Source organism: Haplochromis burtoni, unplaced genomic scaffold (assembly GCF_018398535.1).
Source record: "Haplochromis burtoni strain Fernald_Lab_line unplaced genomic scaffold, NCSU_Asbu1 Contig_28, whole genome shotgun sequence".
Taxonomy (NCBI): Eukaryota; Metazoa; Chordata; class Actinopteri; order Cichliformes; family Cichlidae; genus Haplochromis; species Haplochromis burtoni.
The window spans coordinates 2,408,763-2,431,389 of record NW_024582389.1 but is presented as its reverse complement, the minus strand read 5'-3'; the positions used below and the strand labels follow the sequence as shown (position 1 = coordinate 2,431,389).

The following is a 22,627-nucleotide window of genomic DNA, read 5'->3' as shown; positions in this document are numbered from 1 at the left end:
TGGTTGATCAATGCATCAAGTCACTCTGGATTGTTGCAATTAGAAAACAATCCTGCAAAAAAAGAAGCCTATTTTAAGTCATGCGCTATCAGTAGGAAAAGCAACAGAGAGGATAATTGGGTATTGACGAAAGAGTGTGAAAGGCAAAGACAGCATGCAAGACCACTTTCCAATTTACTCTGTCATCTCGAGGCTCTGATTATGCTGTTTACTGACCAGATAATTGGGGCAATGTTCGATAAAAACAAACATTTTAGGGGGGACATGTCAAATACAAGAAAACTTGCATAAAAATATTTCAAACACTTAGCTGGAATGATGCTTTCCTATTTCCGCAACTACTTGCGAGTCCTGACACACTCATGACTTCCTGGCTCCCCAGTGTTTAATGCACTATTATTTGCTGGATGGAGCCATTTTTCAAAGCATAGGAGGCTTTTGTGCTTTCCTGGCTGATACTAAATAGCTTCTGAAGAGTTAATTGAGAGAATGATGACATTATGGCTTCTACTACGAAAGCAACCAAACGATAGCTCACAGTTTATTAGCATTTAATTCAATTCAGTGCAATTTTATTTATATAGCACCAAATCACAACAACAGTCGCCTCAAGGCGCTTTATATTGTAAGGTAGACCTTCCATTATTCCTTCCGGCCAAAAAAAACCCAACAATCATATGACCCCCTATGAGCAAGCACGTTGGCGACAGTGGGAAGGAAAAACTCCCTTTTAACAGGAAGAAACCTCCAGCAGAATCAGGCTCAGGGAGGGGCGGGGCCATCTGCATTAGATACATTTTTTAATTTTAATAAGAAAAGATGAAAGAATCCTCCACTCAAATTTAGCAACATTCAACATTTTAAATTGAAACTCTTAATAAATATTAACTTTCGGTTTCCTTTTTAATTCCTTAACTTTGAATACTGCTGATTACATTTTTTATTTGTTATTAATATTATATAATCACATAAAATGTAATTCATTTTTAATCTTTCTTCAGAAGGAACAGACAATGCACATAATGTGGAAAAGCCTAGTTTTAGCTGAGAATGAACTTTTAGCAGTCATTACATTAAATTGGTACAGCAGTTATACTTTTCCTACTCTAAACTTCTAACAATGCTTCAATGCAGTGTCTCCTTTTAATTGCCAAGTGCAGAAAATCATGTGAAACTTAAATGTGAGCACCATCTAGTGTTGAAAGATATTATATTTAATGTGCTTCATTAAATTCTAAAAACAAAAAAGGGCATAATTAGTTTTCTAAAGTTTGTTCATGTAGACTGCCTATGTAGATTTTATACCTTCACGAAATATCCCCATGATTTTTTGTTTGAATTCAGTAAGTGACATACCATTAAATAAAATCCAATACTGCTTTAAGTTAAGTTGTCAATAAAGCTCTAAAATCCTGAGGAAAAAAGAATACAGATACAAGAAGTACGGCTATATCAAGCTCTATATGACTCACATTTCCACCTGATTGAATTGCAGGCTTCTCTGTGTCTCGGTAGCTCAGTGGGTTTTGTTACCCCACAGCCAGCAGAAGCCTCGTGGCTTGGTGAAAGACAACAGAGGCCATCTGTTGTCTGTCTATTTTCTTTGGTGCTCTGCCACAAAACTCTGCTGCCAGAACACCCAAGGGTACCCATGTGCACTATGCTGCGCCTGGGGACCGCCTCATTGAGGCACCTTTATAGCCTACTGGCTCCACTGGGAGGTGCCTGCGTTCTGCCAAAGCCCAGACACAACAGCGACGGCGTTTGAAAAGGGCCTTGTTGTTGCTGCATCGTTACACAACCGTGCCATTAACCTTAATTGGAGCAGCTTGGTGGAACACAGAAAAACTTTCAGCACTCTGAGGCAGTGATGTTGTTCCCCTGAGTTACATAAAATCGAAACTGATCTCAGGCTGAGTTAATTGAATTGCAGAATACTTATCGTCCTGCTGAGGAGCTGAGGAGTAACTGAGGAGTAAGTGCTGTACAGTTAGAACTAATTCTTTGTTTCTGAGCTGTTTTATGATCACGGAAGCATTGCTCCTCCCCTTGTTTCTTGGGAATCATAATGACACGGCTGTAATAATTTCCATAACGATTGTTACTTGGGTGTAGTCCAGGAAACACAAGCTTAAGAACAGACATTGGAGGCTAAGGGGAATCCCCTTAAAAATAGCTTTTAAATCAATAAATTATTTGTGAAAGACTGAATAAAGACCATGTTTTAAGCAACTACATCATGTATGGTAGAGCTCACTATGATAAATTGCTGTAAAAATACAGTATTCTACTGTATTTTTACTATAACACAAATTGTTTTGGAAATGTATTCACTTGTGTTGTGACAGTAAATATATACATATTTTTCATCAGACTAATTGTTGTGGATATGTGGTGTAACCTCCTGTGTGTTACCAAGAATAATGTTAAGGTTTGGCTAGCAACAGGCTAGCATGACTGAGGCTCCTGTAGCATTTACTCAGCTCTGTCCGGTGTTCATCTTTAGGGCCTTTGTTGAAACAGTGAATACAACAGAATTCCTATTAGCTTGCTACGTGGTGCAGAGAGTTGTAACAAAGCTGATGTCTTGTCATAGTCTGGGAAAATCGAAGTCAAGGTTCATGGGTGAGTAAATACAGTTAGACTTTACTGTAATGAAGTGTTTGTGGAGGTTGCAGTAGGAGCCCCATAAAAGCAGCATAATGTCAACCAAATAGCTTACAGTATTACACTGCAAAGCTCCTATTTTGAGTATTGTGATTACGGCAATATAACAGTATAATACGGCTAAATCGTGCTCCCAGTACTGATTTAGAAAGGGCATGTCTTACAGTACATTACAAGTCTGCTTATTCAACACATTCATATGTCACATCCCTTAATGTATAGTAGAATAGTAAAGAATAAATAAAAGGTAATGCTCTTAAATGTTTCGGTTTTTCTGCCTAGCTTTTAGACTCTTGGGTCTTTCTTTTTCCCACTGTAGCGTGATAGTATTATTAATATTTTCTATTCATCATTTTAAAAAAAAATCCCCCTAGCACTTCCAGCCTAAATCTGTTATCTCATGCTGATATTAAGCTCCATAGAGATTGGATTGGAAAAGAAGATTACTGTGGCAGAAGGATTTTCCGGGCCAGCGGGTCACTGCACATGCATTGGAACCAGCAGCATTACAGTAACTCATCTGAATATGTTTGTCCATGGAGTTAATCTTCCATTAACTGCTAACAGAACTCCTCCAGAGTGTATGTCGCTCTGGCTTTTTGAGAGAAAGCCGAGGACATTAGGCAAACACATTAAACTTGTTAAAAGGACAAATAAAGCAAACACTTGAATGGATTTCTCCCCTTTAACTAAATAGCTAAGGCATTGTCTTGGTGTTACAATAAGCTGCAAACACACATCAATTATTTAGCCCAAACAGAGCTGGAGTCTGAGAACATTTTTGTGTGTTTTTTTCTAAGTCATGAAATGGTTTGTGAATGTCAACAGCTTGACAGATTGTGGAAATGCACAATACTGAATGAATAGTGTAAACATGAGATGAATCATTGCTGTCACAGGCGATACAAGCACGGAGCGGTAGAAATGTGGCTGTCTGTAATTCTGCTCTTGGCCTCCACCAGCCTATAAAATCTTTATCTTTGCAACCAGTAATGTCTTTTCTAAGTAGAGTTTTCTATGTTTATGTACCTACTTATGTTCAAAATAGAAACGGCAACACTTTCCATGGTGTTTATACGGCAAAGCAGCTATTGCCCGTTCATGGCCTCTGTAGAAGATCTCTAATTAGTCACATTCCTAATTGCATAGCATACACATTGAAACTGCATGAATTAAATCAGATGAAAGCCTACGATCACGGCGCTAGACTGTCAAACATAGCTTAGAAAACACACAATGTCCTCACATTATCAGTTGCACAGTAACCATTCCTTCATGTCTTTATGAAAAAAATTTGATAGTTTGAGCGAGATTTCACATAAAAGGCATGCAGCGTGTGTGCTTGAGGTCATGATCTGCGAATCCTTCTCCACAGAGAAGCATGCCTCTGAAGAACAGAGCATTGCTTCTCCTTGCTGAGGGTGCAGCTGATTTGTTGCAGGTGTTCACGGCCACACAACCTCAGACCCCATTATCCCCACTGCCATGTTTCACAGCTAGTTTGAGGTATCATTTTCTCTCCTCTGTGTCCTCTTACATACGCCCTTCTGTTGCCACTAATCTCAAACTTGGATTTATGAGTATATAAGACTTTCACTGTCAAATGATAGGTTGTGTAGTCCACAACCAAGCATTAAGCTTTGTTTCGCCTCCTGTGAAGTGGTTTGGAGGTCGCTGTTGAACAGTAGTGTTTTGGTGATTCGAGTTCTTTATTTAGCAAGTTCTGTGGCTCTGATTAAGTTGCTTTTTCTGTCTCTCTGTGAGGAAGAGATTGATCTTTTGATTGTTCTGATAGATTTTGCCTGCCTGATTGCGTTTTAGATACTACTCGTGTAGTTCTTGCAAAACATTTGAAAGCTTCTTAGAAACTTTAGAATGGCCACGATGTATCAAAAGTCTCTCATTGCATAGAACAACAGATTTTTTGCTATCATATTGCTGTTTGGTAAGTAAACAATGCAATGATTTTAAGTGTTTATTTGAGGAAAAGGTTTTCTGCCATATTTTTTGGAAACATATTTTTCAGTTTAAACGTATCCTTACTTTCAAAATTTGATATTTTGACTTTTTACTATTTTAATAAGCTATAGTGTTTAACTAATTTCAGTGTGTTTGGATGTACGCTTTGCTAGCTTTTTTGAAAACAGACACAGCTGTGTGAGGAGTAGCTGGAACTGCCTGAATGACACCTGAACACTGTTCTGACAAATCACAACTCACGTTTGTCCTTTTGGAAAAATTGTATGACAAACTTAGTTTTGATTGCTAAACTATACGTGGCAGCTTTTTTTTTTACCCCTAAATTGTTATCCTTACATGTTATTTGCTATGAATTATATTTTTAAATGTTTAGATTCACATTATTTTCAAGCTTACATCATAACATGGCAGGTTTTTTGATATACTCTCCTGCTGTAATATGTGCTCTACAAATGTTTTTGCGTTTGCGAAACGTCTTAAGACTTGGAAGCACAAATTTTCAAATAAATGAACATTTCATTGGCAGGTAAGGTTTACATGAGTGTTTGTATTGTCAGGTTGTAAAAAATTGATTTAGCTTTTAAGCCACTGATAAAGTGTAATGAAGTCTAGCTTCTCATGTTCTACCAAATCTGCAGCAGAAGTCATTGGCAAATATTAATTTACTGCAGAAATCATTAACATATAGTCCTTTTAAACATCAGGTCTGTGGATGTAAATATTACTTAAAATACAAACAAAAAAAAATCTTCCTTCACTATTTAGCAATTTAACAAGATAAACTGGATCAGATTAAAACATACCATTTGTGCTGCCTGTCTGCACTCTCATATGGACGCCTTCACCTTTCTGGACTCCTTCCTGGCTGAAGAATTGTAAAATATTACTACTTCTATAGTTAAATAAATATCTACCATAGTAACAAAAATTCCGCAATATTAGCTGGCAATGACAAGTGGTGGAGAAACTTTTCAAACCATTCCTTCAGCAAAGAGAGTGGTACAACTCTAGGAAAACCCCCAGTACACATAAAACTGGAAAAATGTGCATACATTTTAAAAAATAAAAAAATATTCTGCAGAAAAATGTCAATTTAATGTTAAACTGATTAATATTAATGTTGCATATGTTTAAGGTCGAGTTCATCTTAAATACATTATATTATATTTTATGTCCTTTTAAAAAAGTAAAATGTATTACAATTTATTCATGACAAAAAAGAAAAATTAGCTAAATGAAAAGGCTTGAGTAGTGTGTGACATGGTTAATTGTTAATATCTATGAGGGGATTTAAAAAAATCAATGGAAATCGATGGTGGAGCATTAGTAAAGCAGCTGATTAAACATAGTACATTCAAACATTCTCGTAGATGCTAATCTGAAAGTGCTGGTGAGCCAGCACCTGGGTCAACTTGCCTGTTTTATTAAAGCTGCGGTCCCCTCTCCATCATGGTCACAGCTTTCCTTGCTCGGGTACTGAGTTATTAACAACTTCTTCACACTCCATCGTCTCTACATCACACATGTTGACCAAGGTGGTTAGCAAGAGGAAACTCTTAGGATGCTAAATCACCGAAGCTTTTTTACTTGCTAATGCTAGCTGTGTGATAACTGATCTCAGACCTGTAAAAGCAAAGCAAGCGGTAGCCTGCTTCCACTGGTCTCCTACCAGTGGAAGGCTAAGATTTATCCACAATGCGCATGCGCAAACATCGGGGGGTGGGGGCACTGCCGCCTTCTCGGCTTGGCTAGCTCAAATCATGTTAACCCGAAACGTACTTGCCTGTAAAACAGACACAGCTACATTTTTTGCCAACTGATGGCTACCGATGTAACAAGATCGCAGTGACGTTAGGATGGATACAAACAGTTGAAAGGAGAGAGATGTCTTTACTTTTGGTGCATTTTCAGTTAAAGTGTCTATTTTTAAATGGGACAACCTTTTCCTGTGAGGTTAAAGGTCATTTGTAGACGCCTTTATGATGAATATAATAAGAGAATGCACATGTGTAGCAAGAAGAAAAAAATAAATGCAGCCCAACTTGTTTTCAGTTTAACTGTAAAGCATTAGCAAATAGTTTATTATCATAAATTAGTTAATCGTTATTGGCTAATAGTGATACAAATTAAAGTTTATTACCTCTTTGTAAGATCCCCTATTAGGGAAATTATACACACATGTTATTATAAGGAATAATTAAATACTAAGTTTAAAAACAGAACATTGTGTCTCAGTGAAACATATCTCTATATAAACTCATTTTTATGTCAAGTGTTGCAATACTTGTACTGTCATTATTACCACTAGAGGGCAGGCCAGCATTCATTTTCTCCTATGAAGGCAGTTGACTGTATTGAATTCTTTTATCTGCTTGATAACAAGTTTTCAGGTGTACTCTGCTCATAAGCTTTCATGTTTCACATTTAATATACAAAGAAACCAACAAAGCCCACCACAGATCCTCATTTGTTAAATTAAAATCATCTCGCTATGTTAGCCCAAAGAGATCAGGAGGCTTGTGTTGCTGTGTATGAAACACAGTGCACTAGCAGGTGTTGTTGAGCAATGACACATGGCTTTACAGTGTCAATATAAACCTAAGAACTTGAATTTATTCTTGAGAATTTGGGCTATCACATTACATAATTCAACTGTAAACAGGGTTACCATGAATGAACATGATAGGTGGAAGTGCTCTTGAGCACACACACACACACAGATGAAAGTACTGTCAAAGCACTGCATGAACAAATGAAATCTGAAGTGATTCTCTTCCTCGGAGCGATTCAAACACAGGATGGGGTCAGCAGGTCGGCTACAATTGCAGAACTACAATGTTGTCACACAGAACAGCAGAAAGGACTGTAGGCAGGAGTCTCTCAAGAGAGAGAGACACCAGGAAAATGATTTGACTGAAGAGCATTCTTCTGAAGTCTCGTGTGTGCGATCATTTAGATGAAGTGGAGCTGACAGAGCAGTCCTCACTCATTTGCAATCCATTCAAGTTCTGACAGTGATTGCAGTCTCATTAGGAATGGGGAAGTGCTTTTGTTGGGGCATGCTGGCCAGAAGAGCACTGTTTTTTTTTGTTTGTTTTAAATACAGAAATAGGCTGTAAAGCATCTACATCACAGTCACAGTTACTTGGTTGTGGAGAAATAACCATCACTTAGCTGGTAGTCTAAATTCCAATTCCACATTTTTATTCCAGGACTCGACTGGATTTGTCTAAGGTCGAGGATGTTTATGCTCCTTTTATTCCTTCTTTTTTTAAAGCCAAGAAAAGCAAGTGGGTGGCGTCTTCTGTCCTCAAAGTCACAGCTGTGTTCTTGAGATGATTTGGGATACCTCCACTGCATGACAATGATATCCAATAGTAGATAGTAGAGTAATATAATTATTATTTGAAACTTTTTCCACATTTATTGTGAAAATTCACCATTGTAATGATTTCGAAAGGTGGCTAAAGACTTTTGCAGAGTACTATATATATATGTGTCCACTCTGCATTTAATCATTAGTTATTATTAACCCCTGGCACTCCACAGCGTGTCTTCCTCCCCTCACAAAAGGCTGCACCAGACGCCCACCCCTCCCTGTGCCAAGATTTCTTCCTGTTAAAAGGGAGTTTTTCCTTTCCTGTCGCCAAAATGCTTGCCCAAAGGGGATCACATGATTGTTGGGGATCTCTCTGTATTATTGTAGTGTCTTTACCTCACAATGTAAAGATGAAATGGTGTGTCTGTGTGTGTTTTTATTAAATGTAGCCATTACAACATTACAAATGTTAAGTGTGTAATGATGCGTGATTCTGCACGTTGTGCTGAAGAGCTTTTATTTTGTATGTACAGGAAAAAAAACAAGAAAGAAAAAAAACAAAAAAACAAAAACAAAATCCAGTAGTAGTTCACAATTTATTTTACTGAATAAATTTGGACAAAACACCAGAATCTGTTACGATACAATCAGAACATCTGAGGCAGATATCCCACCATGCACCATCCCCATCCATGAAACAAAAAAAGGACTAAACATTAGCACCAAATCAGCACCAGCTTAAATAAAGGTAGCTCAGTCTACAAAAACGATGAAAGCAATAGCTGTTTTACTGTTTAAATCCAAAAACAACTCAGAAAAGCAGCAAACTGAGAATTTTTCCTGTTTTTAAACTTTTCTTAAAAAAAAAAAGAAAGAAAAGAAAAAGAAAAACGAGCACCCTCCTAACCCCACCCCGACCTCCCACCCTTTGCTAGGCAGGCTATAGCATTCATGGAGCACATGCCAATGTCTAGTTAAGGAAAACACAAATTCAAGTAACATTGAGATACGACAAAACGTGTCCACTGGTACCCATTTTCGAGCATGACCGTTTCACAGAACCTAAGCAGGGAGTAGAAAAACAAAAATAAAATTAAAAATTAAAAAAAAAAACAACCTAACATGAGGTTCTGGAGTGAGCATGTCATAGCAATACTATCACTGAATATCTCATATCAATTTTCTTAAAAAGAAGTGAGGGAGACTGGGTGGCATGAGGCTGTCGGGGGTACAGGAATACTGGCACAGAAGATAATGTGTATTCTAAAACTTCAGACAGACCTTTTTTTTGTTTGTTTTTTCTCTGTTGGCGCCTGTCCTGTGTCAAGATATTGCCTACATCATACATGAAAAAGGAATCTCTGGATAAAGAAAAACCCTGCAATGTAGTTTTAAATATATATATATTTATATTTATATATATATATATATAGCTGTTACAATTTAAATAAATGTTATGTTCTTGTTCCTACAACTGAAGAATGGAATTAAATTATATATTTAAAAAAAAAGTAAGCTAATTTTAGAGGTGGAATCATCCTTTCACCTAATACATCAAGTGCATGATACCGAGTGGGGAGGCTGACTATGAAAATAGATTAAGATTGAGGTGTACAGAGTGACAATAAAGCAGCAGTAACAATAGACTGGAATAGCTTTTTAAAAAACAAAAATGCTTTACAAAAGTAATGTGGAAAAACAAAAGTGTGGTAAGAGACAGGAGGAGGCGGAAACATAACAAAAGACAAGGCCATTGAGGAGTTTAGTGACTGTCAGAATCTTCAACAATATAAAACAGACAAACGAGACATGGACACACTACATAAAACTTAAAACCATGAGACAAGGGCGAGGTCAGCCATGTCGATTATGATGACAACCACAAGAAAACGCCTGCTCCGTTTAAACAATGCTCCTGGGTCAGAACTATGACCACCTAAAGCTATGACATCAAACTAAAGAAAACCAATAAAAAGAGCTGGGGTGTTGAGAGTCTGTCAGTTCCTTTAGGATTGTTCTCCTCGGATTCCTTGTCTGTATGTCCCTTCATGCTTTCCATAGTGTCAAAAAAAGAAAAAAAAAGGTGAATGTGTCTACTTCTATGAGCACCACATTTAAAACAAAACAGATCTGGAAAAAAAAAAAAGAACATTTGCTACATTGTTTGCAACTTGCATATCTGGTCGCAACATCCCCGATCGGGACGTGCATCGCCAGATGATGTATAGATGCCATTTGTCATGCCAGACTCAAGGTTTTCCATGAAATGGTGGCAAAGGAAACACAATGGAAACACCTTTTTTTAATGAGTGACAAATTCACCTATTTACTTCTACTCTACTGTTTATTTTTTTGGCTCTGCTGCGAGCTTGGCGAGCCAACCGTGGCGGAGTCGTCCGTTTGTGCTTGGTGTTTGCTCAGCTGAAGAACTGCTCCAGCTCCTCTTCCATGTTCACCTCAGGCACCATCTGCTCCTGCTCCCTTTCCCCTCTGCTGTGCACTGCAGTGCCCCCTAGCGCCCCGGATGAGGCAAACCACGGGTGCTCCAGAATCTCCCGAGAGGTGAGGCGCTCTGCCGGCTCCCGACGGAGGATGGAGCGGATCAGGCACTTGGCCTTGGGTGTCAGCGTTTCTGGGATGTTGAAGTGGCCCCTGCGGATTTTGCTGAACAGCGAGCCGGGTTCGACATCGTGGAAAGGGTAGCGCCCCACGAGGATGGTATAAAGCATGACGCCCAGGCTCCAGACGTCAGCTGCCTTCCCCGAGTAGCTGCCGCTGGCATTGAGGATCTCGGGGCTGACGTAGGCGGGGCAGCCATGTTTATCTGACAGGGAATCATCGTGCCCATTCAGGATGTACGTGTCCTCGAGGCTCTCCAGCTTCACAAGGCTTCTGCAGACACACAAACAAAACTCATTGAGCTCCTTATAAATGTGGATGATATAGAAAGAATTTGAGCAATCAGAAGAAAACCATCAAGTGGGTAATTTATTCTGACAGGCAACGTAAAGTACTTTAAATCCATTAAGTTTGGATGTCAGTCGAAGTGGATCACATAATTCTCTCAGCTTACGTCTGACATTTCTTTTCAATATATAAAAAGTGGCATTATACAAACAGATTTTCCAGAAGAAACATAATTATGGGTAACTGATCAGAAAAGTAAAATCTTTTTCCCCCCCTCCTACTCATCAAAGCATCTATTTGCACTCTTTGCTCTAAACCCTGCAACAGTTGCTACAATGCCCCTGGGTATTCATAATAGCGACTAATTGTTGAGAAGCTTTATCACTGAAGAATCTGTGCAAGTTCAAGCACCGAAAACAAAAAGCCCCCATACATGAATAGTCAGCCAGCAGAAGCAGGTAAAGACAATACGATATGATGCACCAAGCAACGAGACTGTGATCGAAGAGAAGGATGCATTTATTGCTACGTTTGACTTTCACACGAGGCCGTTTCCTTTCATTAATACGTGGCAGAACGATTTTAGGTTTTAAAACGAGGAACATTCTATTGTTTCCTTGAGCAAAATACCCATTGTTCCCCTGCAATATAAAGAGCTGTGTGAATTTTAAACACAGCACACCACTGCCTGGATAACAGCTCATTTGGAGGATGTGCAAACCTGCAATTAGAGCTAAGAGGACCTAGGAAGGCAAACTACTAAAACGGAGCCGAATTTAATATTAGCACACATTGTGCATTTCAGCTGAGTCAGAGGCGGCGCTCATGATAAAATATCTTGAGGCGTGGTAGAGAAGAAAGAAACAAACGAGCCTTTTTTAATAGCTACATGATTCTACTCGAGGCCAGCGTTTGACTGATGCCGCCGTTTGGTCAAGGGTTAACGGCAGCATGACAAATTCGGGTCAAGAAGCCAACGAATGCTGCAGAAGCCTGCTCGGGTATCATTTTCTGTCTGCTCATCCACTCCTCTCTGCAGTCATCGCAGCGTTTTGTTCCACACTTGGCCTCAGAGCCAGAGGAGGTCTCTCTAAGGCAGCTTTGTCTCCTCTCTCATCTCTCTGCACTCGTTCACCGTTTCAGCAGGACTGAAAGGTTGTAAGAGGAGTCTTGACGGGCCACATAGTAAATGCGACCCGGTGCTGCCCTTCACATCACTCTTAGAATTCACCCGGCATGAATCATTTAGTGGAAGGGGCCCTCAGCATCCGAGCCCGGTGACATTCAAGGTTACTGGACCTGTACTAAATATGTGAGGCGGCTCAACTTCTCTTTTCCACAGAGAGCGCCAGAGAATGACGTCACATTTTTCAGACTGAAGGCCCTGAGTGCAGCATGTGGCTTCAAGGTGTTAAATAAGAAGAATAAGTAGTACTTAAGGAGATGCTTTAGAGCTGGGATTTGTATACAGTATCTAATGAAAAGAATAAACGTCGAGTCTGAACTGGCATCCACTCAAATTCTTTAAAAGAAAAAAGAAAGAACTTAAAAAGCTGCTCTAACAGATGTCTGGATTTTTTGTAGTTTCAAATGCTGCCAGCAGGGGTCAGTAAACCCGCACTGTGAAAAGTGTTATTCTAAAGTTTCCATCACACATAAGCCCAGAGTAATGGATCATCTGCCATGCAAAAGCTTCCCCTGATAACTTATCTGTCCATGTTTCTCAGCTCAACAGCTTTCCTGAGTCTTAGCATGAGTAGCGATTACATTTGTGTAACTCATTTCCTTCCCCCAAGTGTGATTCCATTCACATTTACAGTATATGTGCACAAGAATAACCAGGCGACACACAAAAGGCTCATATTTCCTTCATTCTGCACAACACCTTGTATAGTGTCAACTTACACTATCTGCAGTATTAGCTGTAATATCACACACATACCGATAGCATCTTATACAAAAAAAAAAAAAAAAAACAGAGGGAAACTGCAAAGTGCACAAAAGATGCTAAGGTTTCCATGGGACTCACCTGTCCTCATTCTTGAAGACAAACTTCCTCAGTTTGAGGTCACGGAGAACCAGTCCGTTGTCGTGGCAATGTGCCACAGCCGAGGCTATCTGATAGAAGAGCCTGGCAGCTTCGTCCTCTCGCAACTTCTTGCAGGTACGGACAAAAGAGTGCATGTCGCCATAGCTTCTCTCGAAGAACACATAGGCCCGCGTCTCCCCAAGCAAAATCTCCAGGATTTGGTTAATGTGCTGGTGCTGGCCAAGGGCGAAGTAGGCCGCCAGTGACTCCTGGTACCGGCCCACATCGAAAACCTGCAATCAGAAGAAGGAAGAATTTATGCTTTTATGCTTACTGTTAGCAATGTGGAGAATTAGATCGTATGCATATATTCTTTTCAGCTATATCATTAGATTCTTTTGGTGGTTGGAGATCTATAAACCAAACCTTTCCCACCATAGATTTACACAATTAAATCCAACTGAAGGAGGTGTAAATTGCCCTCTAATTGAACTAAATGTAACCAACACATGAGTAATCCAACACATTCCCGGGACACCAAACTTGGTCTTTTGGCAGAGCGAGTAAGGTTAAATAGAGGCAAACTGAAAGCATTGTATTAGTACATGGCATTGTGCTGCAGCCTGGGGGTTGCAGTGTCTCTTTTGTTTCCATAGTAACCCCCAATTGACTTTCAGTACATGCAGTTCAGGTGAGAGGGCTTCTCTTGCAGTCGATACAAATACACCCCACAGGTCTGGGGATCTTAAGTTGCAGCCTAAGACTCCAGCTAGACAAGAAAAATCAATCCTGAAAAAAAAGGGGGGGAGGGAATTGATCACCGCTGTATCGAAACCAGCACAAAGCAGATGGGGGTCAAACAGCAGTTAGTACACAGGCTTGTGCCAAAGGCCATTAATTTGTTATTGCCCTGACAAAACATTATCTCAAGTCAAAAGGCACAGGTTATTTGATATGTTGTGGCGTACGAGTCCAAGGGTGCATGCAAGTATTGCCTCAATTCATCCACTTAAGCCTCAGGGACAACCCACCTGCCCTCATAATCAGTAATTTACAGAAGTCAGAAGCTATAAATGTGGTGAGGAGAGGCCATGAGTTTCATCCAAGCTTAACAGGGCAGCGTTTTTTATATATATTTTTTTGAATGTGTGCATTTTATTCAGATCAACTTCCCTTTAAAAACTGAGCACCCGGTGGAAAAAAGAAAACAAAAAGAAAAAAGGTGCACTATGGATATGTTGGCACTACAGATCCAAGAGTGAGCACTGTGCCATGAAAGAAAGAAGCCATGGCTGTGCCAGAATAGCACAGAGGAGTGTGTGCGTGGTTACTCACTCCTTTGTCAACGTTACATCATGCAATCCAAGCCACACAGCTCACTCCATTCACTTTTTCCATTAGGCTGCTGCTGCCAGCTCTCTATTTACAGTTCAAGCAATTATTAAAAAGTGGAGATGGTGGACAGGAAACCCATAAAAGCCAGCTCAGGATTTTTCTGCATAGCACATTCATCACATCTGAGGACATTAGGCATCGAAATAAAGTCGTTTTAATTCATCTAGACGTGCAAGCAACGCACCCCTAAAAATATTTCGTGCAGTAAAAAAAATAAATATATGTGAATATATTTTTTCCTCCCCAGATTGACGTCATAAGGGGGGAGTAAAGTCATGCTGCGAAATAGGGAAGGTTTGTTACCATATTGCCTACTAACCTTACATACGAGCTCGTCCCCGCTGTGCAGGTGGGCGGCTCTGAAAACGTGGTCTCCCTCCAGCGGCTCCAACAAAAGGTAGTCCCCGATGCGGGAGATACAGTGCGAGGAGTCCGGGGTCTCCGGCGGGCTGGGAGACCCGAGGTTGGGGCTGAAACTCTGATGAGACTCTGTAGTCCTTAAACAAGACAATTCTTCGAAATCGTGCGCTTTGTGCCGCGATCTCCCATAGCGTGAAATGTTAATTGGATTTGACCTCTGTATGTTCATGAGGAATAAGTGCGATATCTCCACAAAATCGGGGGCCTTCCTCCTCCTTGTTCTTCTTATCCTCTTCTGTCGGGATAACACTTCGTTGTGCAGAAAGACAATCTGTCCAAGTACTTCTGTTACGCTTGCATGAAGTAAAAAAAATAAATAATAAATTTTTTCTAAAAAAATAAATAAATACAAAAAAAATAAGAGATTTAAATGCACCTTGCCTTTGCAAAATCTAACCGACTCTGTGCAGCCAAAACTGGCTCGCTGGATTTCATGCAACTAAAATTGGTCTCTGATTTTTTACTGCTCACTTGCACCCCTTTGTTTTCCATTCATTGGATGAGACTGGGGTAAAGGAAAAATTAAGAATTACTGACTTAAGCTGGATGAAACCCCTTAGCACAGACGTGCTGCAGCTTCACTGACGTTAAGTGCGAACAAAACTGCAACAAAGGTTGCCAAAAGTTAGCTTTTAAAATGAATGAAGAGTAAACCCGCAGCTCGTCTTGCTAGCTTATCTTGCCGGTTAACGGTATGGCACGTTTCATAAAACGGAAACAATTTATAAGACACAGCTGTCAGGCAAGGGGGAAAATGCAAAAATGGAAACAAATAAAGCAACTTTCCAGCCCAATTATAGCTGCTGACTTTTTAGACTATTAGTAGCTAGCAGGTGCAGAGCTAACTAGTTAGCTCCCTTGGCTAACTAGTACCAGGTCAGTGCACGGCCTTGTTCCCCGGGATCATATCCATGCACGCTGATTGTCATCTATCACATAAGGAGAAACCCCCATCCGGAAAAAAGACTGCTGTGGCTCTTTGTGTGCGGGAGTCGACGTCCTCTCTCTTTCTGCTGGTCCAGTCCTGCGGAATAAAAGTGTCGTCTTTCTTGAGTGTCTGCTGATATAAATCTGATGGAAGGAAGGAAGGGACGGCCGGCCGACTTTCCCAGGCCAATCCCTCGATTCAGCAGGACATCCTCTCCCGTGGTGCCGCTGTGCTTCTTACGTGGCTGGGAATCTAGTCCATTCAAGTGCGGAGGGAGGCCAGCCGAGCTGTACACACTGCGCCTGTACAGACAGAGAGAGCAAGCCTGCCTGCCTGACGAGGACGGGAGGGTGGGGTGGGGGGGGCTTCTGTACACACGCACACCTGCGCACATGCACACACATACAAAGAGGCATGCCGCCCCGCCCCCTGACGTCATTTAAACAGCGAGAGCTCATTGGCTTCCGAGCTGCGGTGAAGTCATGTGAGAGCCATGTAGTGCGGCTACACCCCCAGGAATCTAAATGCGTCGCATGCTGGTAAATTGGATGGGGAGGGGGGGCCGGAGTGAGAGTATAGCTACTGTACGTGCTGTGTTACAAATGTGTTTCCTCCTGAAATGTCATTCAAGGGAAAGCGAGGGAGATCCCGCTCTCACAATAGCACACACACCGTTCAGCGCAGTTACCGCATAAAATCGTGTTATTTGTAACACCTTTTTTGTGGCGGCATCTACACCTGTAAATGAAAACACACTGCGTTACTAAGCCCTTAGGATACAGTTGAGTCTATATTTAAAATTACATGAAAGTGTAACTAAAGGAGGGCCTAAGCCTGGGGTGTCAAACATAAGGCCCAGGGGCCAGAATCAGCCAAGCAAAGACACCAATCCGGCCCACTGGATGGCTTTGTAAAATGTCAAGGAGAACAGAAACTTTTTTTTTACCCATAAAGATGCCCCCCATGGGTATTCATGTTACACCAAAATAATTAAGTTATGTATTTCTGTAATTTTACACATTTCCCTATTCAAATTCAAGCCCAAAAAAGTCATGCTGACAGGTTTATTTCTTTTGAAAGGGGACTTCATTTTTCAGTATAAGATATTTCACTCCACTCCACAAAAGATAAAAGTTACAGCAAACTCAAAAAAAACCAAGTAGTGTAACATGGTACTCATTACAAATGTAAATCAGTGGAAGTATAATGCTCCAGATTTTTATTTATTTATTTGTGTGCCAAGCGTGCTTCATTAAAAAGCTAGAACAGGGGGCGCGTGCATCTTAGACATGTCTTGCAGCAGATTGTTCTGTTACACAGTTGTGCATGGAAGAGCTTCATTATTCATTGTTCTTCCCTATACACTGTAACCAGGAGGTGTGACGGCAGGCTTGTGCAATTCCATCTAGGACTCCAGGGCGGTGTGAGGAATGCTTGCAGCTGGACACAAGACACTGGCAGAAGTGTTTGATTTAATGTTTGTTCTCCTGCGTGCGATGCGCGTACACAGACGTGCTCTGTTCAAAATCCTTGTTTCTCACCGTGTGCTTGAATAAGCCCCCACAGCATGGAAATGCATTTTTTTCGCCCCTCATCGTTTCTGGTCTTCGAATGCGGCAGCACCCACGAGCTCGTCAAATGTATGTGCATGTATGAATGCATGTGGGTTATGTGAGATAATCTCTGTGAGCCACCCACTTTGCTCCTTGTCAAAATGCTGGAACATTCTTCCGTGCACAATAGCTGCACTTTGGTTTCACCCACTCAGTCAAGAACTGAACTTGTGAACTGTAAAAGTGTTACAGGTTACTACGAGCTAAATAAACACAGGGATACACACATGGGTTTTGCTGGAGTACATTTCTGTTTGATGCCTCTGCAGGCTCTGCATCTGCCCATCACTCTAACCCCAAAATGGGGATTCTGCTAAGCTGAAATCGCAGCTGTGCATGAATCAGAATAATAATCTCCAAAGATTCCTTTTGCCCTCATTCCTTGATACACTGTGTGACTCATTCACAGTGGAGGGCAGCGCTCGAGAAAATCCACGCAGGCTCATCAGCTCTGCAGACGTGCCTACATGCCGAGGAGTAACACCAGGCTGCCCCAGCAGTGCCTTCCAGTGAGAGACTGTAAACCACTGAAACATGATGTGTCCTGGAAGACTACAGAGGTCAGTGCGGACGGCTGAGCATCCTTGAATCCCTGCAGCAGTTGCTCACCCGCCTCTTAATAGGCTGATCTGAATGTAGAAATGGAATCTAAGGTCAATTTTCTAAGTATTCTCGAGGTTACAGGGAGTCAGTTGGGGCTCAGATCCACCAGGGGAATGCCATTTTCATGTTTTATCACACTGGTCGCAATCAAATGAGGAACCGTTAAAGGTATTTTTCTCGGATTTTCCAAATTCAGAGAGAAGCCAATTTCCTGCCGCCACATAGCAACCCCAGCTAACTCATGTTGACACCAGCGAGAGTCGATGCTGTCACATCCACACCCCGTGGGTAACTTCCACTGAGAATTTCAATCATAGCAGGAGAGATGGATGCAGAGGCGCAGGAGAAATGAGATCATTCAGTGAGAGGAGACAGCGTGAGGGAGAGCGGGGCAGAAGGACGGAGGCTGGTGAAGCAGGCGGCTCGGAGAACGTGATGAGAGGTGGAGAAAGGGAAAGACAAAAGAGAGCAAAGATGGGTGGAAGTGTTAGAAACTGTGGTGCCAAAAAAACCCACGACTCAATAAGCAGACGTTCAGCTGGAGAGGAGAAGAAAGGAGAACGTGGTATTCTGTTGTTACAGTAAAAGTAAAAAAACCAGTAATAAATACTTTTACTTTTTAAACCAGAATTTGTTGTTGACATTTTAAACCTTTATTTACTAGTACAGTACGGAGTAGACAGGAAGTCAGAGAGAGCCACACAGGAAGTGGTATGGATTGGACTCAGACCCGATCCCCAGCAGTGACCTTTGGCATATCTTGGTGAGCTATACCGGTACACAAAAGTAGAAAAATTTACTTGTGCTGGAGTATTTCCACACTGTGATAATGTTGCTTTTACTCAAAGAGAAGATCCACTAATGGTTAAGTATTTTAATGATCATCAGAAAACTACTTTTTTATTTCTTTACATTTTTGGCCTTTTTTGTTAGAAAGGATAGGCTACAGCAGGGAATAACGAGGAGAACATGACCCAGGGCAGACTCAAACCTAGGAGGCTGCAGCAAGGATGCGGACAAGGGTTAGAGTAGAACCCAGAAGATGGATTTCTAAAGATAGTTACCCTTTTACTGTACATTTCAAATGTTTATTATCAGCTCAAATAACTTTGACTAACACCTCCTTAGTCAAGAAGGTGAAGAATGTCCAGGCAGGGGGTAACAAGGTGCAGGGAGAGACTTTACAGCACAGGCAGAACAAGATCATGATCTGTAAGTTCGTTTGTGGTCCATTTGTCTGGTGTATTAATTAATCATTTATTAAAATGTGTGGGAGGGGGAGGTCTTTCTGTGGGCTCGGCTTGCGTTTCCAAAAAATTCACAGCATCCTATTGATTAATAAATAAAAGTGTGCGGCGACAAGTGGGACGAAAGGGCATCGAATCAAACCAAGAAAGGCAAAGATGCCTCACCAGACAAGTGCGACAAATGCTTTGAGTCACTAAGAAAGAACCGAAACCAAGCTAATATTAGACATATTCTCAGTTTTGCTTTGGTCCGACTCTCTGTGCTGGGATCGGGCAACACCTCATTTTCAAGTGGCTGAAAATGGAGAGCTGAGGACTTTGTAGTGGGAACAGAGAGGAGGAGGAAGTGGGGTAGAAAATCATTTCAGCTGTGATATGACTTTGCTCGCAGGCTTTCCTTTCTTTCCTAATAATCTTCTTGACGCAGCAGCTTGTCGCACAACAACTGCGATTTGAGAAAAATCCCAATCACAACCACAAACCATTTGATATTGCTTTGTAATTAGATCTAGAAAACCTCATGTTATACAGATGGAGGCAATATTATAGTAAAAATCATGATCCTTTTTGTTTTATAGCACAACCTTAAAAAATATTATACACTGGACCAACACAGTTATGGTATCTGAATCATAATTTTTCTCTTTTTGCTTACTTAAGACAGTAAATATAATAATGCTTATTAATGAGCATGCTGCTTGAAGAAATGCCCCATCAGCAGGAGAGTAAAACAAAGGGGAGAATAAATATTGGTGATTCAAATGACAGTAATGAAGCTTGCAGGATATTGGTCCCTCTATATTTTATGAACTAAAATGAAAATGTCCTGTACCGATGAATTCAGGATGCTGCCCGAGGACTGTGTCTTGCCGAGGCGTTTTTCCGTTTACAACTCTGAGGCAGCAGGAAGTGTGAGCACTTTTGAGTGGCAGGTCACGCAGGCAAGACCTCGAGAGGAAGGATCTTGGCTCGAGGGGAGACAGGATTGGCGTCACAGGCTCTCCTTCATGGAGTCAGACAGCTGAGTGAGGACTTGTGGCAGCTCTGTCACTGGACAGGGTGACTCACTCGCTTATAAGTGGAGCGGTTAATAATAGTCATACATTAGTGCTCCTGGAGTGAAATAACACGGCTTTAACAGCTTAAGCCCTCTAAAACGGCTCACTGTAGAGAAAGACACGAGGACGCTCTTGTAACATCAAGCGCGTCTGTTTTAAAATAACATTACATTACAGGTGCCATGTCAAAACTGCCCGGAAAAGGAGAAGACAATCCCAGCAAGAAAGAATTGTGATTCCTCCCTGCTCTGTCAGATATTGTCGTCCCTTTGCAGAAAATATATGTTTTTGGAACTGCTTAACGTATAAGACGTAGATTTATTCAAATTCTCAAACAAGACACTCTTTTAGAGATGCAAGGCGAGGGTGAAGAGGTCGGCATTATATCACATTTGCCGGTGATGAGTCAATCTCAACTTTCCAATACTTGCAAGAGGATCAGACTACAGGAGCCGAACACAGTCAGCAAAGTGCATTCAGTCATGTTGCCTTATTAAAGACTTCTGGCAGAACATATGCTGTTGATTTACCCTGTAAACATCTTGTATAATATTCTAAGATTTGCAGTTATAAAATGCACGTGGAAGGTAAAGACTCATTAAGTTAGCAAGGACATGTGATCTTTGTTTTGCTGGGGCTGTAGCTGTAGCTGAAGACAAGTCATACTTATAAAAGTATAAATAGTCTGCTGAGTGCTTATCACTGCTGCCTCAGAGCAAACAGGTTGGTTTCCAAGCTGAGTTTGACACACAAATCCCAAAAAAACAATCACTTATGTAAACTGCAGTGTTTACAAAGATGTAGACAAAAATGTAACAGCCTAAAACACATATGACTGAGGTAATCTTGGCAGAAGTACCAAAGGGGCAAAGTGGATGATTACATTGCTGTCTCAGACCATTAGGGGGGCCTGAAGGCTCCAGAATAACTACGTAGCTGTTTTGTTGTTGTTGTTATTCTGAATTTATGGAAGAGGATTAAAATCACTTCTGAGGAAAAAAAAAATTCTGACTTTTATTCCTCAAAATTCTAAAAAAACAAAAATAACAGACACCCCCTGTTTTTTTGTCTATGGCCCTAATCCTCTTTTTTATGAACTGGATTACATTGTAATGAATTCTTCTTATCATTCCTGTGATTTTACCCATGTAGGGATTAACAGAACGACATGCACAAATACCAAAGAAGTACATGAAAGCAGTGTTTGTGTGTTTTAAAGTATCAAACAACCCAAAGCAAAAAAACAAAACAAAAAAACACCAAATGTTGCCGTCATGGATGCATGTGATATTTATTAAAGGGCTTCCTCTAATTACTCTAGGCCTGCTCCCAATAGAACATGTAGTATAGCATTTGACATGGATACAATGGAAGTGACTGTATATAATCTGCTTTGTGACTCACTTGGATAAGTGGTCAGTGTTCAGACAGCAACTGAATCCGCCAGTGCTATTTTCCTCATGGCTTCAGAAGGAACGGTAGTTTATCTTAAAGTGCTTCATGAAATAAATTTGATATCTGCGAGTATGCAGGCAGCCATTGTGATCCAGTGTGACTGCACTTTGGTCACACTGGAGTGGAAGGTCATCTGAAACGGCTCTTTTTCAGCGACCCACAGCCTGTATGATCAGCTACAAAGTGACGAGCACACGTTGTCCTTGTCTGGCCTCTGCACAACTCTCTCACACACGCGTGCATGCACGCACGCACCTAAATATCACTGCAATTCACTCTACATTCAAGCTGCTACCATGGCAACCTGTCTCCCTCCTCCAGGGAATATGATACAGGACTGCAAACATAAATAACAATACACACATACACGCACAGCTACACACGTTGAAACACACATGAGGGACTCCATGGTCTAATCTCCTGGGAAAGAACAGTCTGCTCAGTTTATGAGGGATTTTGTGCCAAAAGGTACATTTCATGCCTGCTTAGAAAGGAAAATTAAGGCAAGGAGTCATGATTCACTTTCCCTTACTTGTACCATGCATCATGATGTAGTCACCCAACTCCATCGTAGCGTGATTATGGTTGGCTTACTGTCACTTCCATCATCTTAAGTGAATTACTGCTTCATTATACTGTATTCATTTTATATGCAATAGCTTTTCTCCTGTGTTTTTTCCCCCTTTCTCCCTGAAACAGCCTCCGAAACTGCTTTTAGACCACTCAAACACTAAAAAATGAAATCAATACAAATGCAATCCATTTGAACGGAGCTGAGGCTCTTGCTCTTTTCAATTTTGGACGAATAATAGCTGCTGTGCAATTATTTTCAAGCCATTATTCTGCAGAACAATCAGACAGGTGGAGTCCCCGTGCAGTGTGTGCAAAACAGGTGAGACATAGCGGTAAAGGAGACGCTGATGAAGGACATCACTTCATCAGTTCAGTCAACTTCCTGCCTGTACTCCTTCTATGTCTCATGTGACAAGCCTCATCTTGTGTTTGT

General features: G+C 41.0%; 2 protein-coding genes across 2 annotated transcripts in view; both read right to left on the bottom strand.

Moving 5' to 3' along the window:
• LOC102307488 (kelch-like protein 29) overlaps window positions 1-5,504 on the bottom strand; it is a 273,511-nt gene extending 268,007 nt beyond the window's left edge. The window contains exon 1 of the mRNA XM_014332219.2: window positions 5,451-5,504. The gene's annotated coding sequence lies outside the window, so the exon portion shown is untranslated. The remainder of the gene's footprint in view (window positions 1-5,450) is intronic.
• Window positions 5,505-8,545: 3,041 nt separating this feature from the next.
• On the bottom strand, window positions 8,546-16,010 carry trib2 (tribbles pseudokinase 2). Its single transcript, XM_005917715.3, has 3 exons — window positions 14,617-16,010; window positions 12,903-13,195; window positions 8,546-10,858 (listed from the first exon to the last, which is right to left on the bottom strand). Exons 1-3 carry the CDS (start codon window positions 14,884-14,886, stop codon window positions 10,384-10,386), a joined length of 1,038 nt encoding a protein of 345 aa, XP_005917777.1. The 5' UTR covers window positions 14,887-16,010; the 3' UTR covers window positions 8,546-10,383.
• Between the last annotated feature and the right edge of the window lie 6,617 nt (window positions 16,011-22,627).

Coding starts and splice junctions, on each gene's coding strand:
- trib2 (XM_005917715.3), bottom strand. CDS start 14,886: ATGAACATACAGAGGTCAAATCCAATTAACATTTCACGCTATGGGAGA. Junction 13,196..14,616: donor GGGACGAGCTCGTATGTAAG/GTTAGTAGGCAA, acceptor TTCTGATTGCAG/GTTTTCGATGTGGGCCGGTA. Junction 10,859..12,902: donor GTCTTCAAGAATGAGGACAG/GTGAGTCCCATG, acceptor GTGTGTCTGCAG/AAGCCTTGTGAAGCTGGAGA.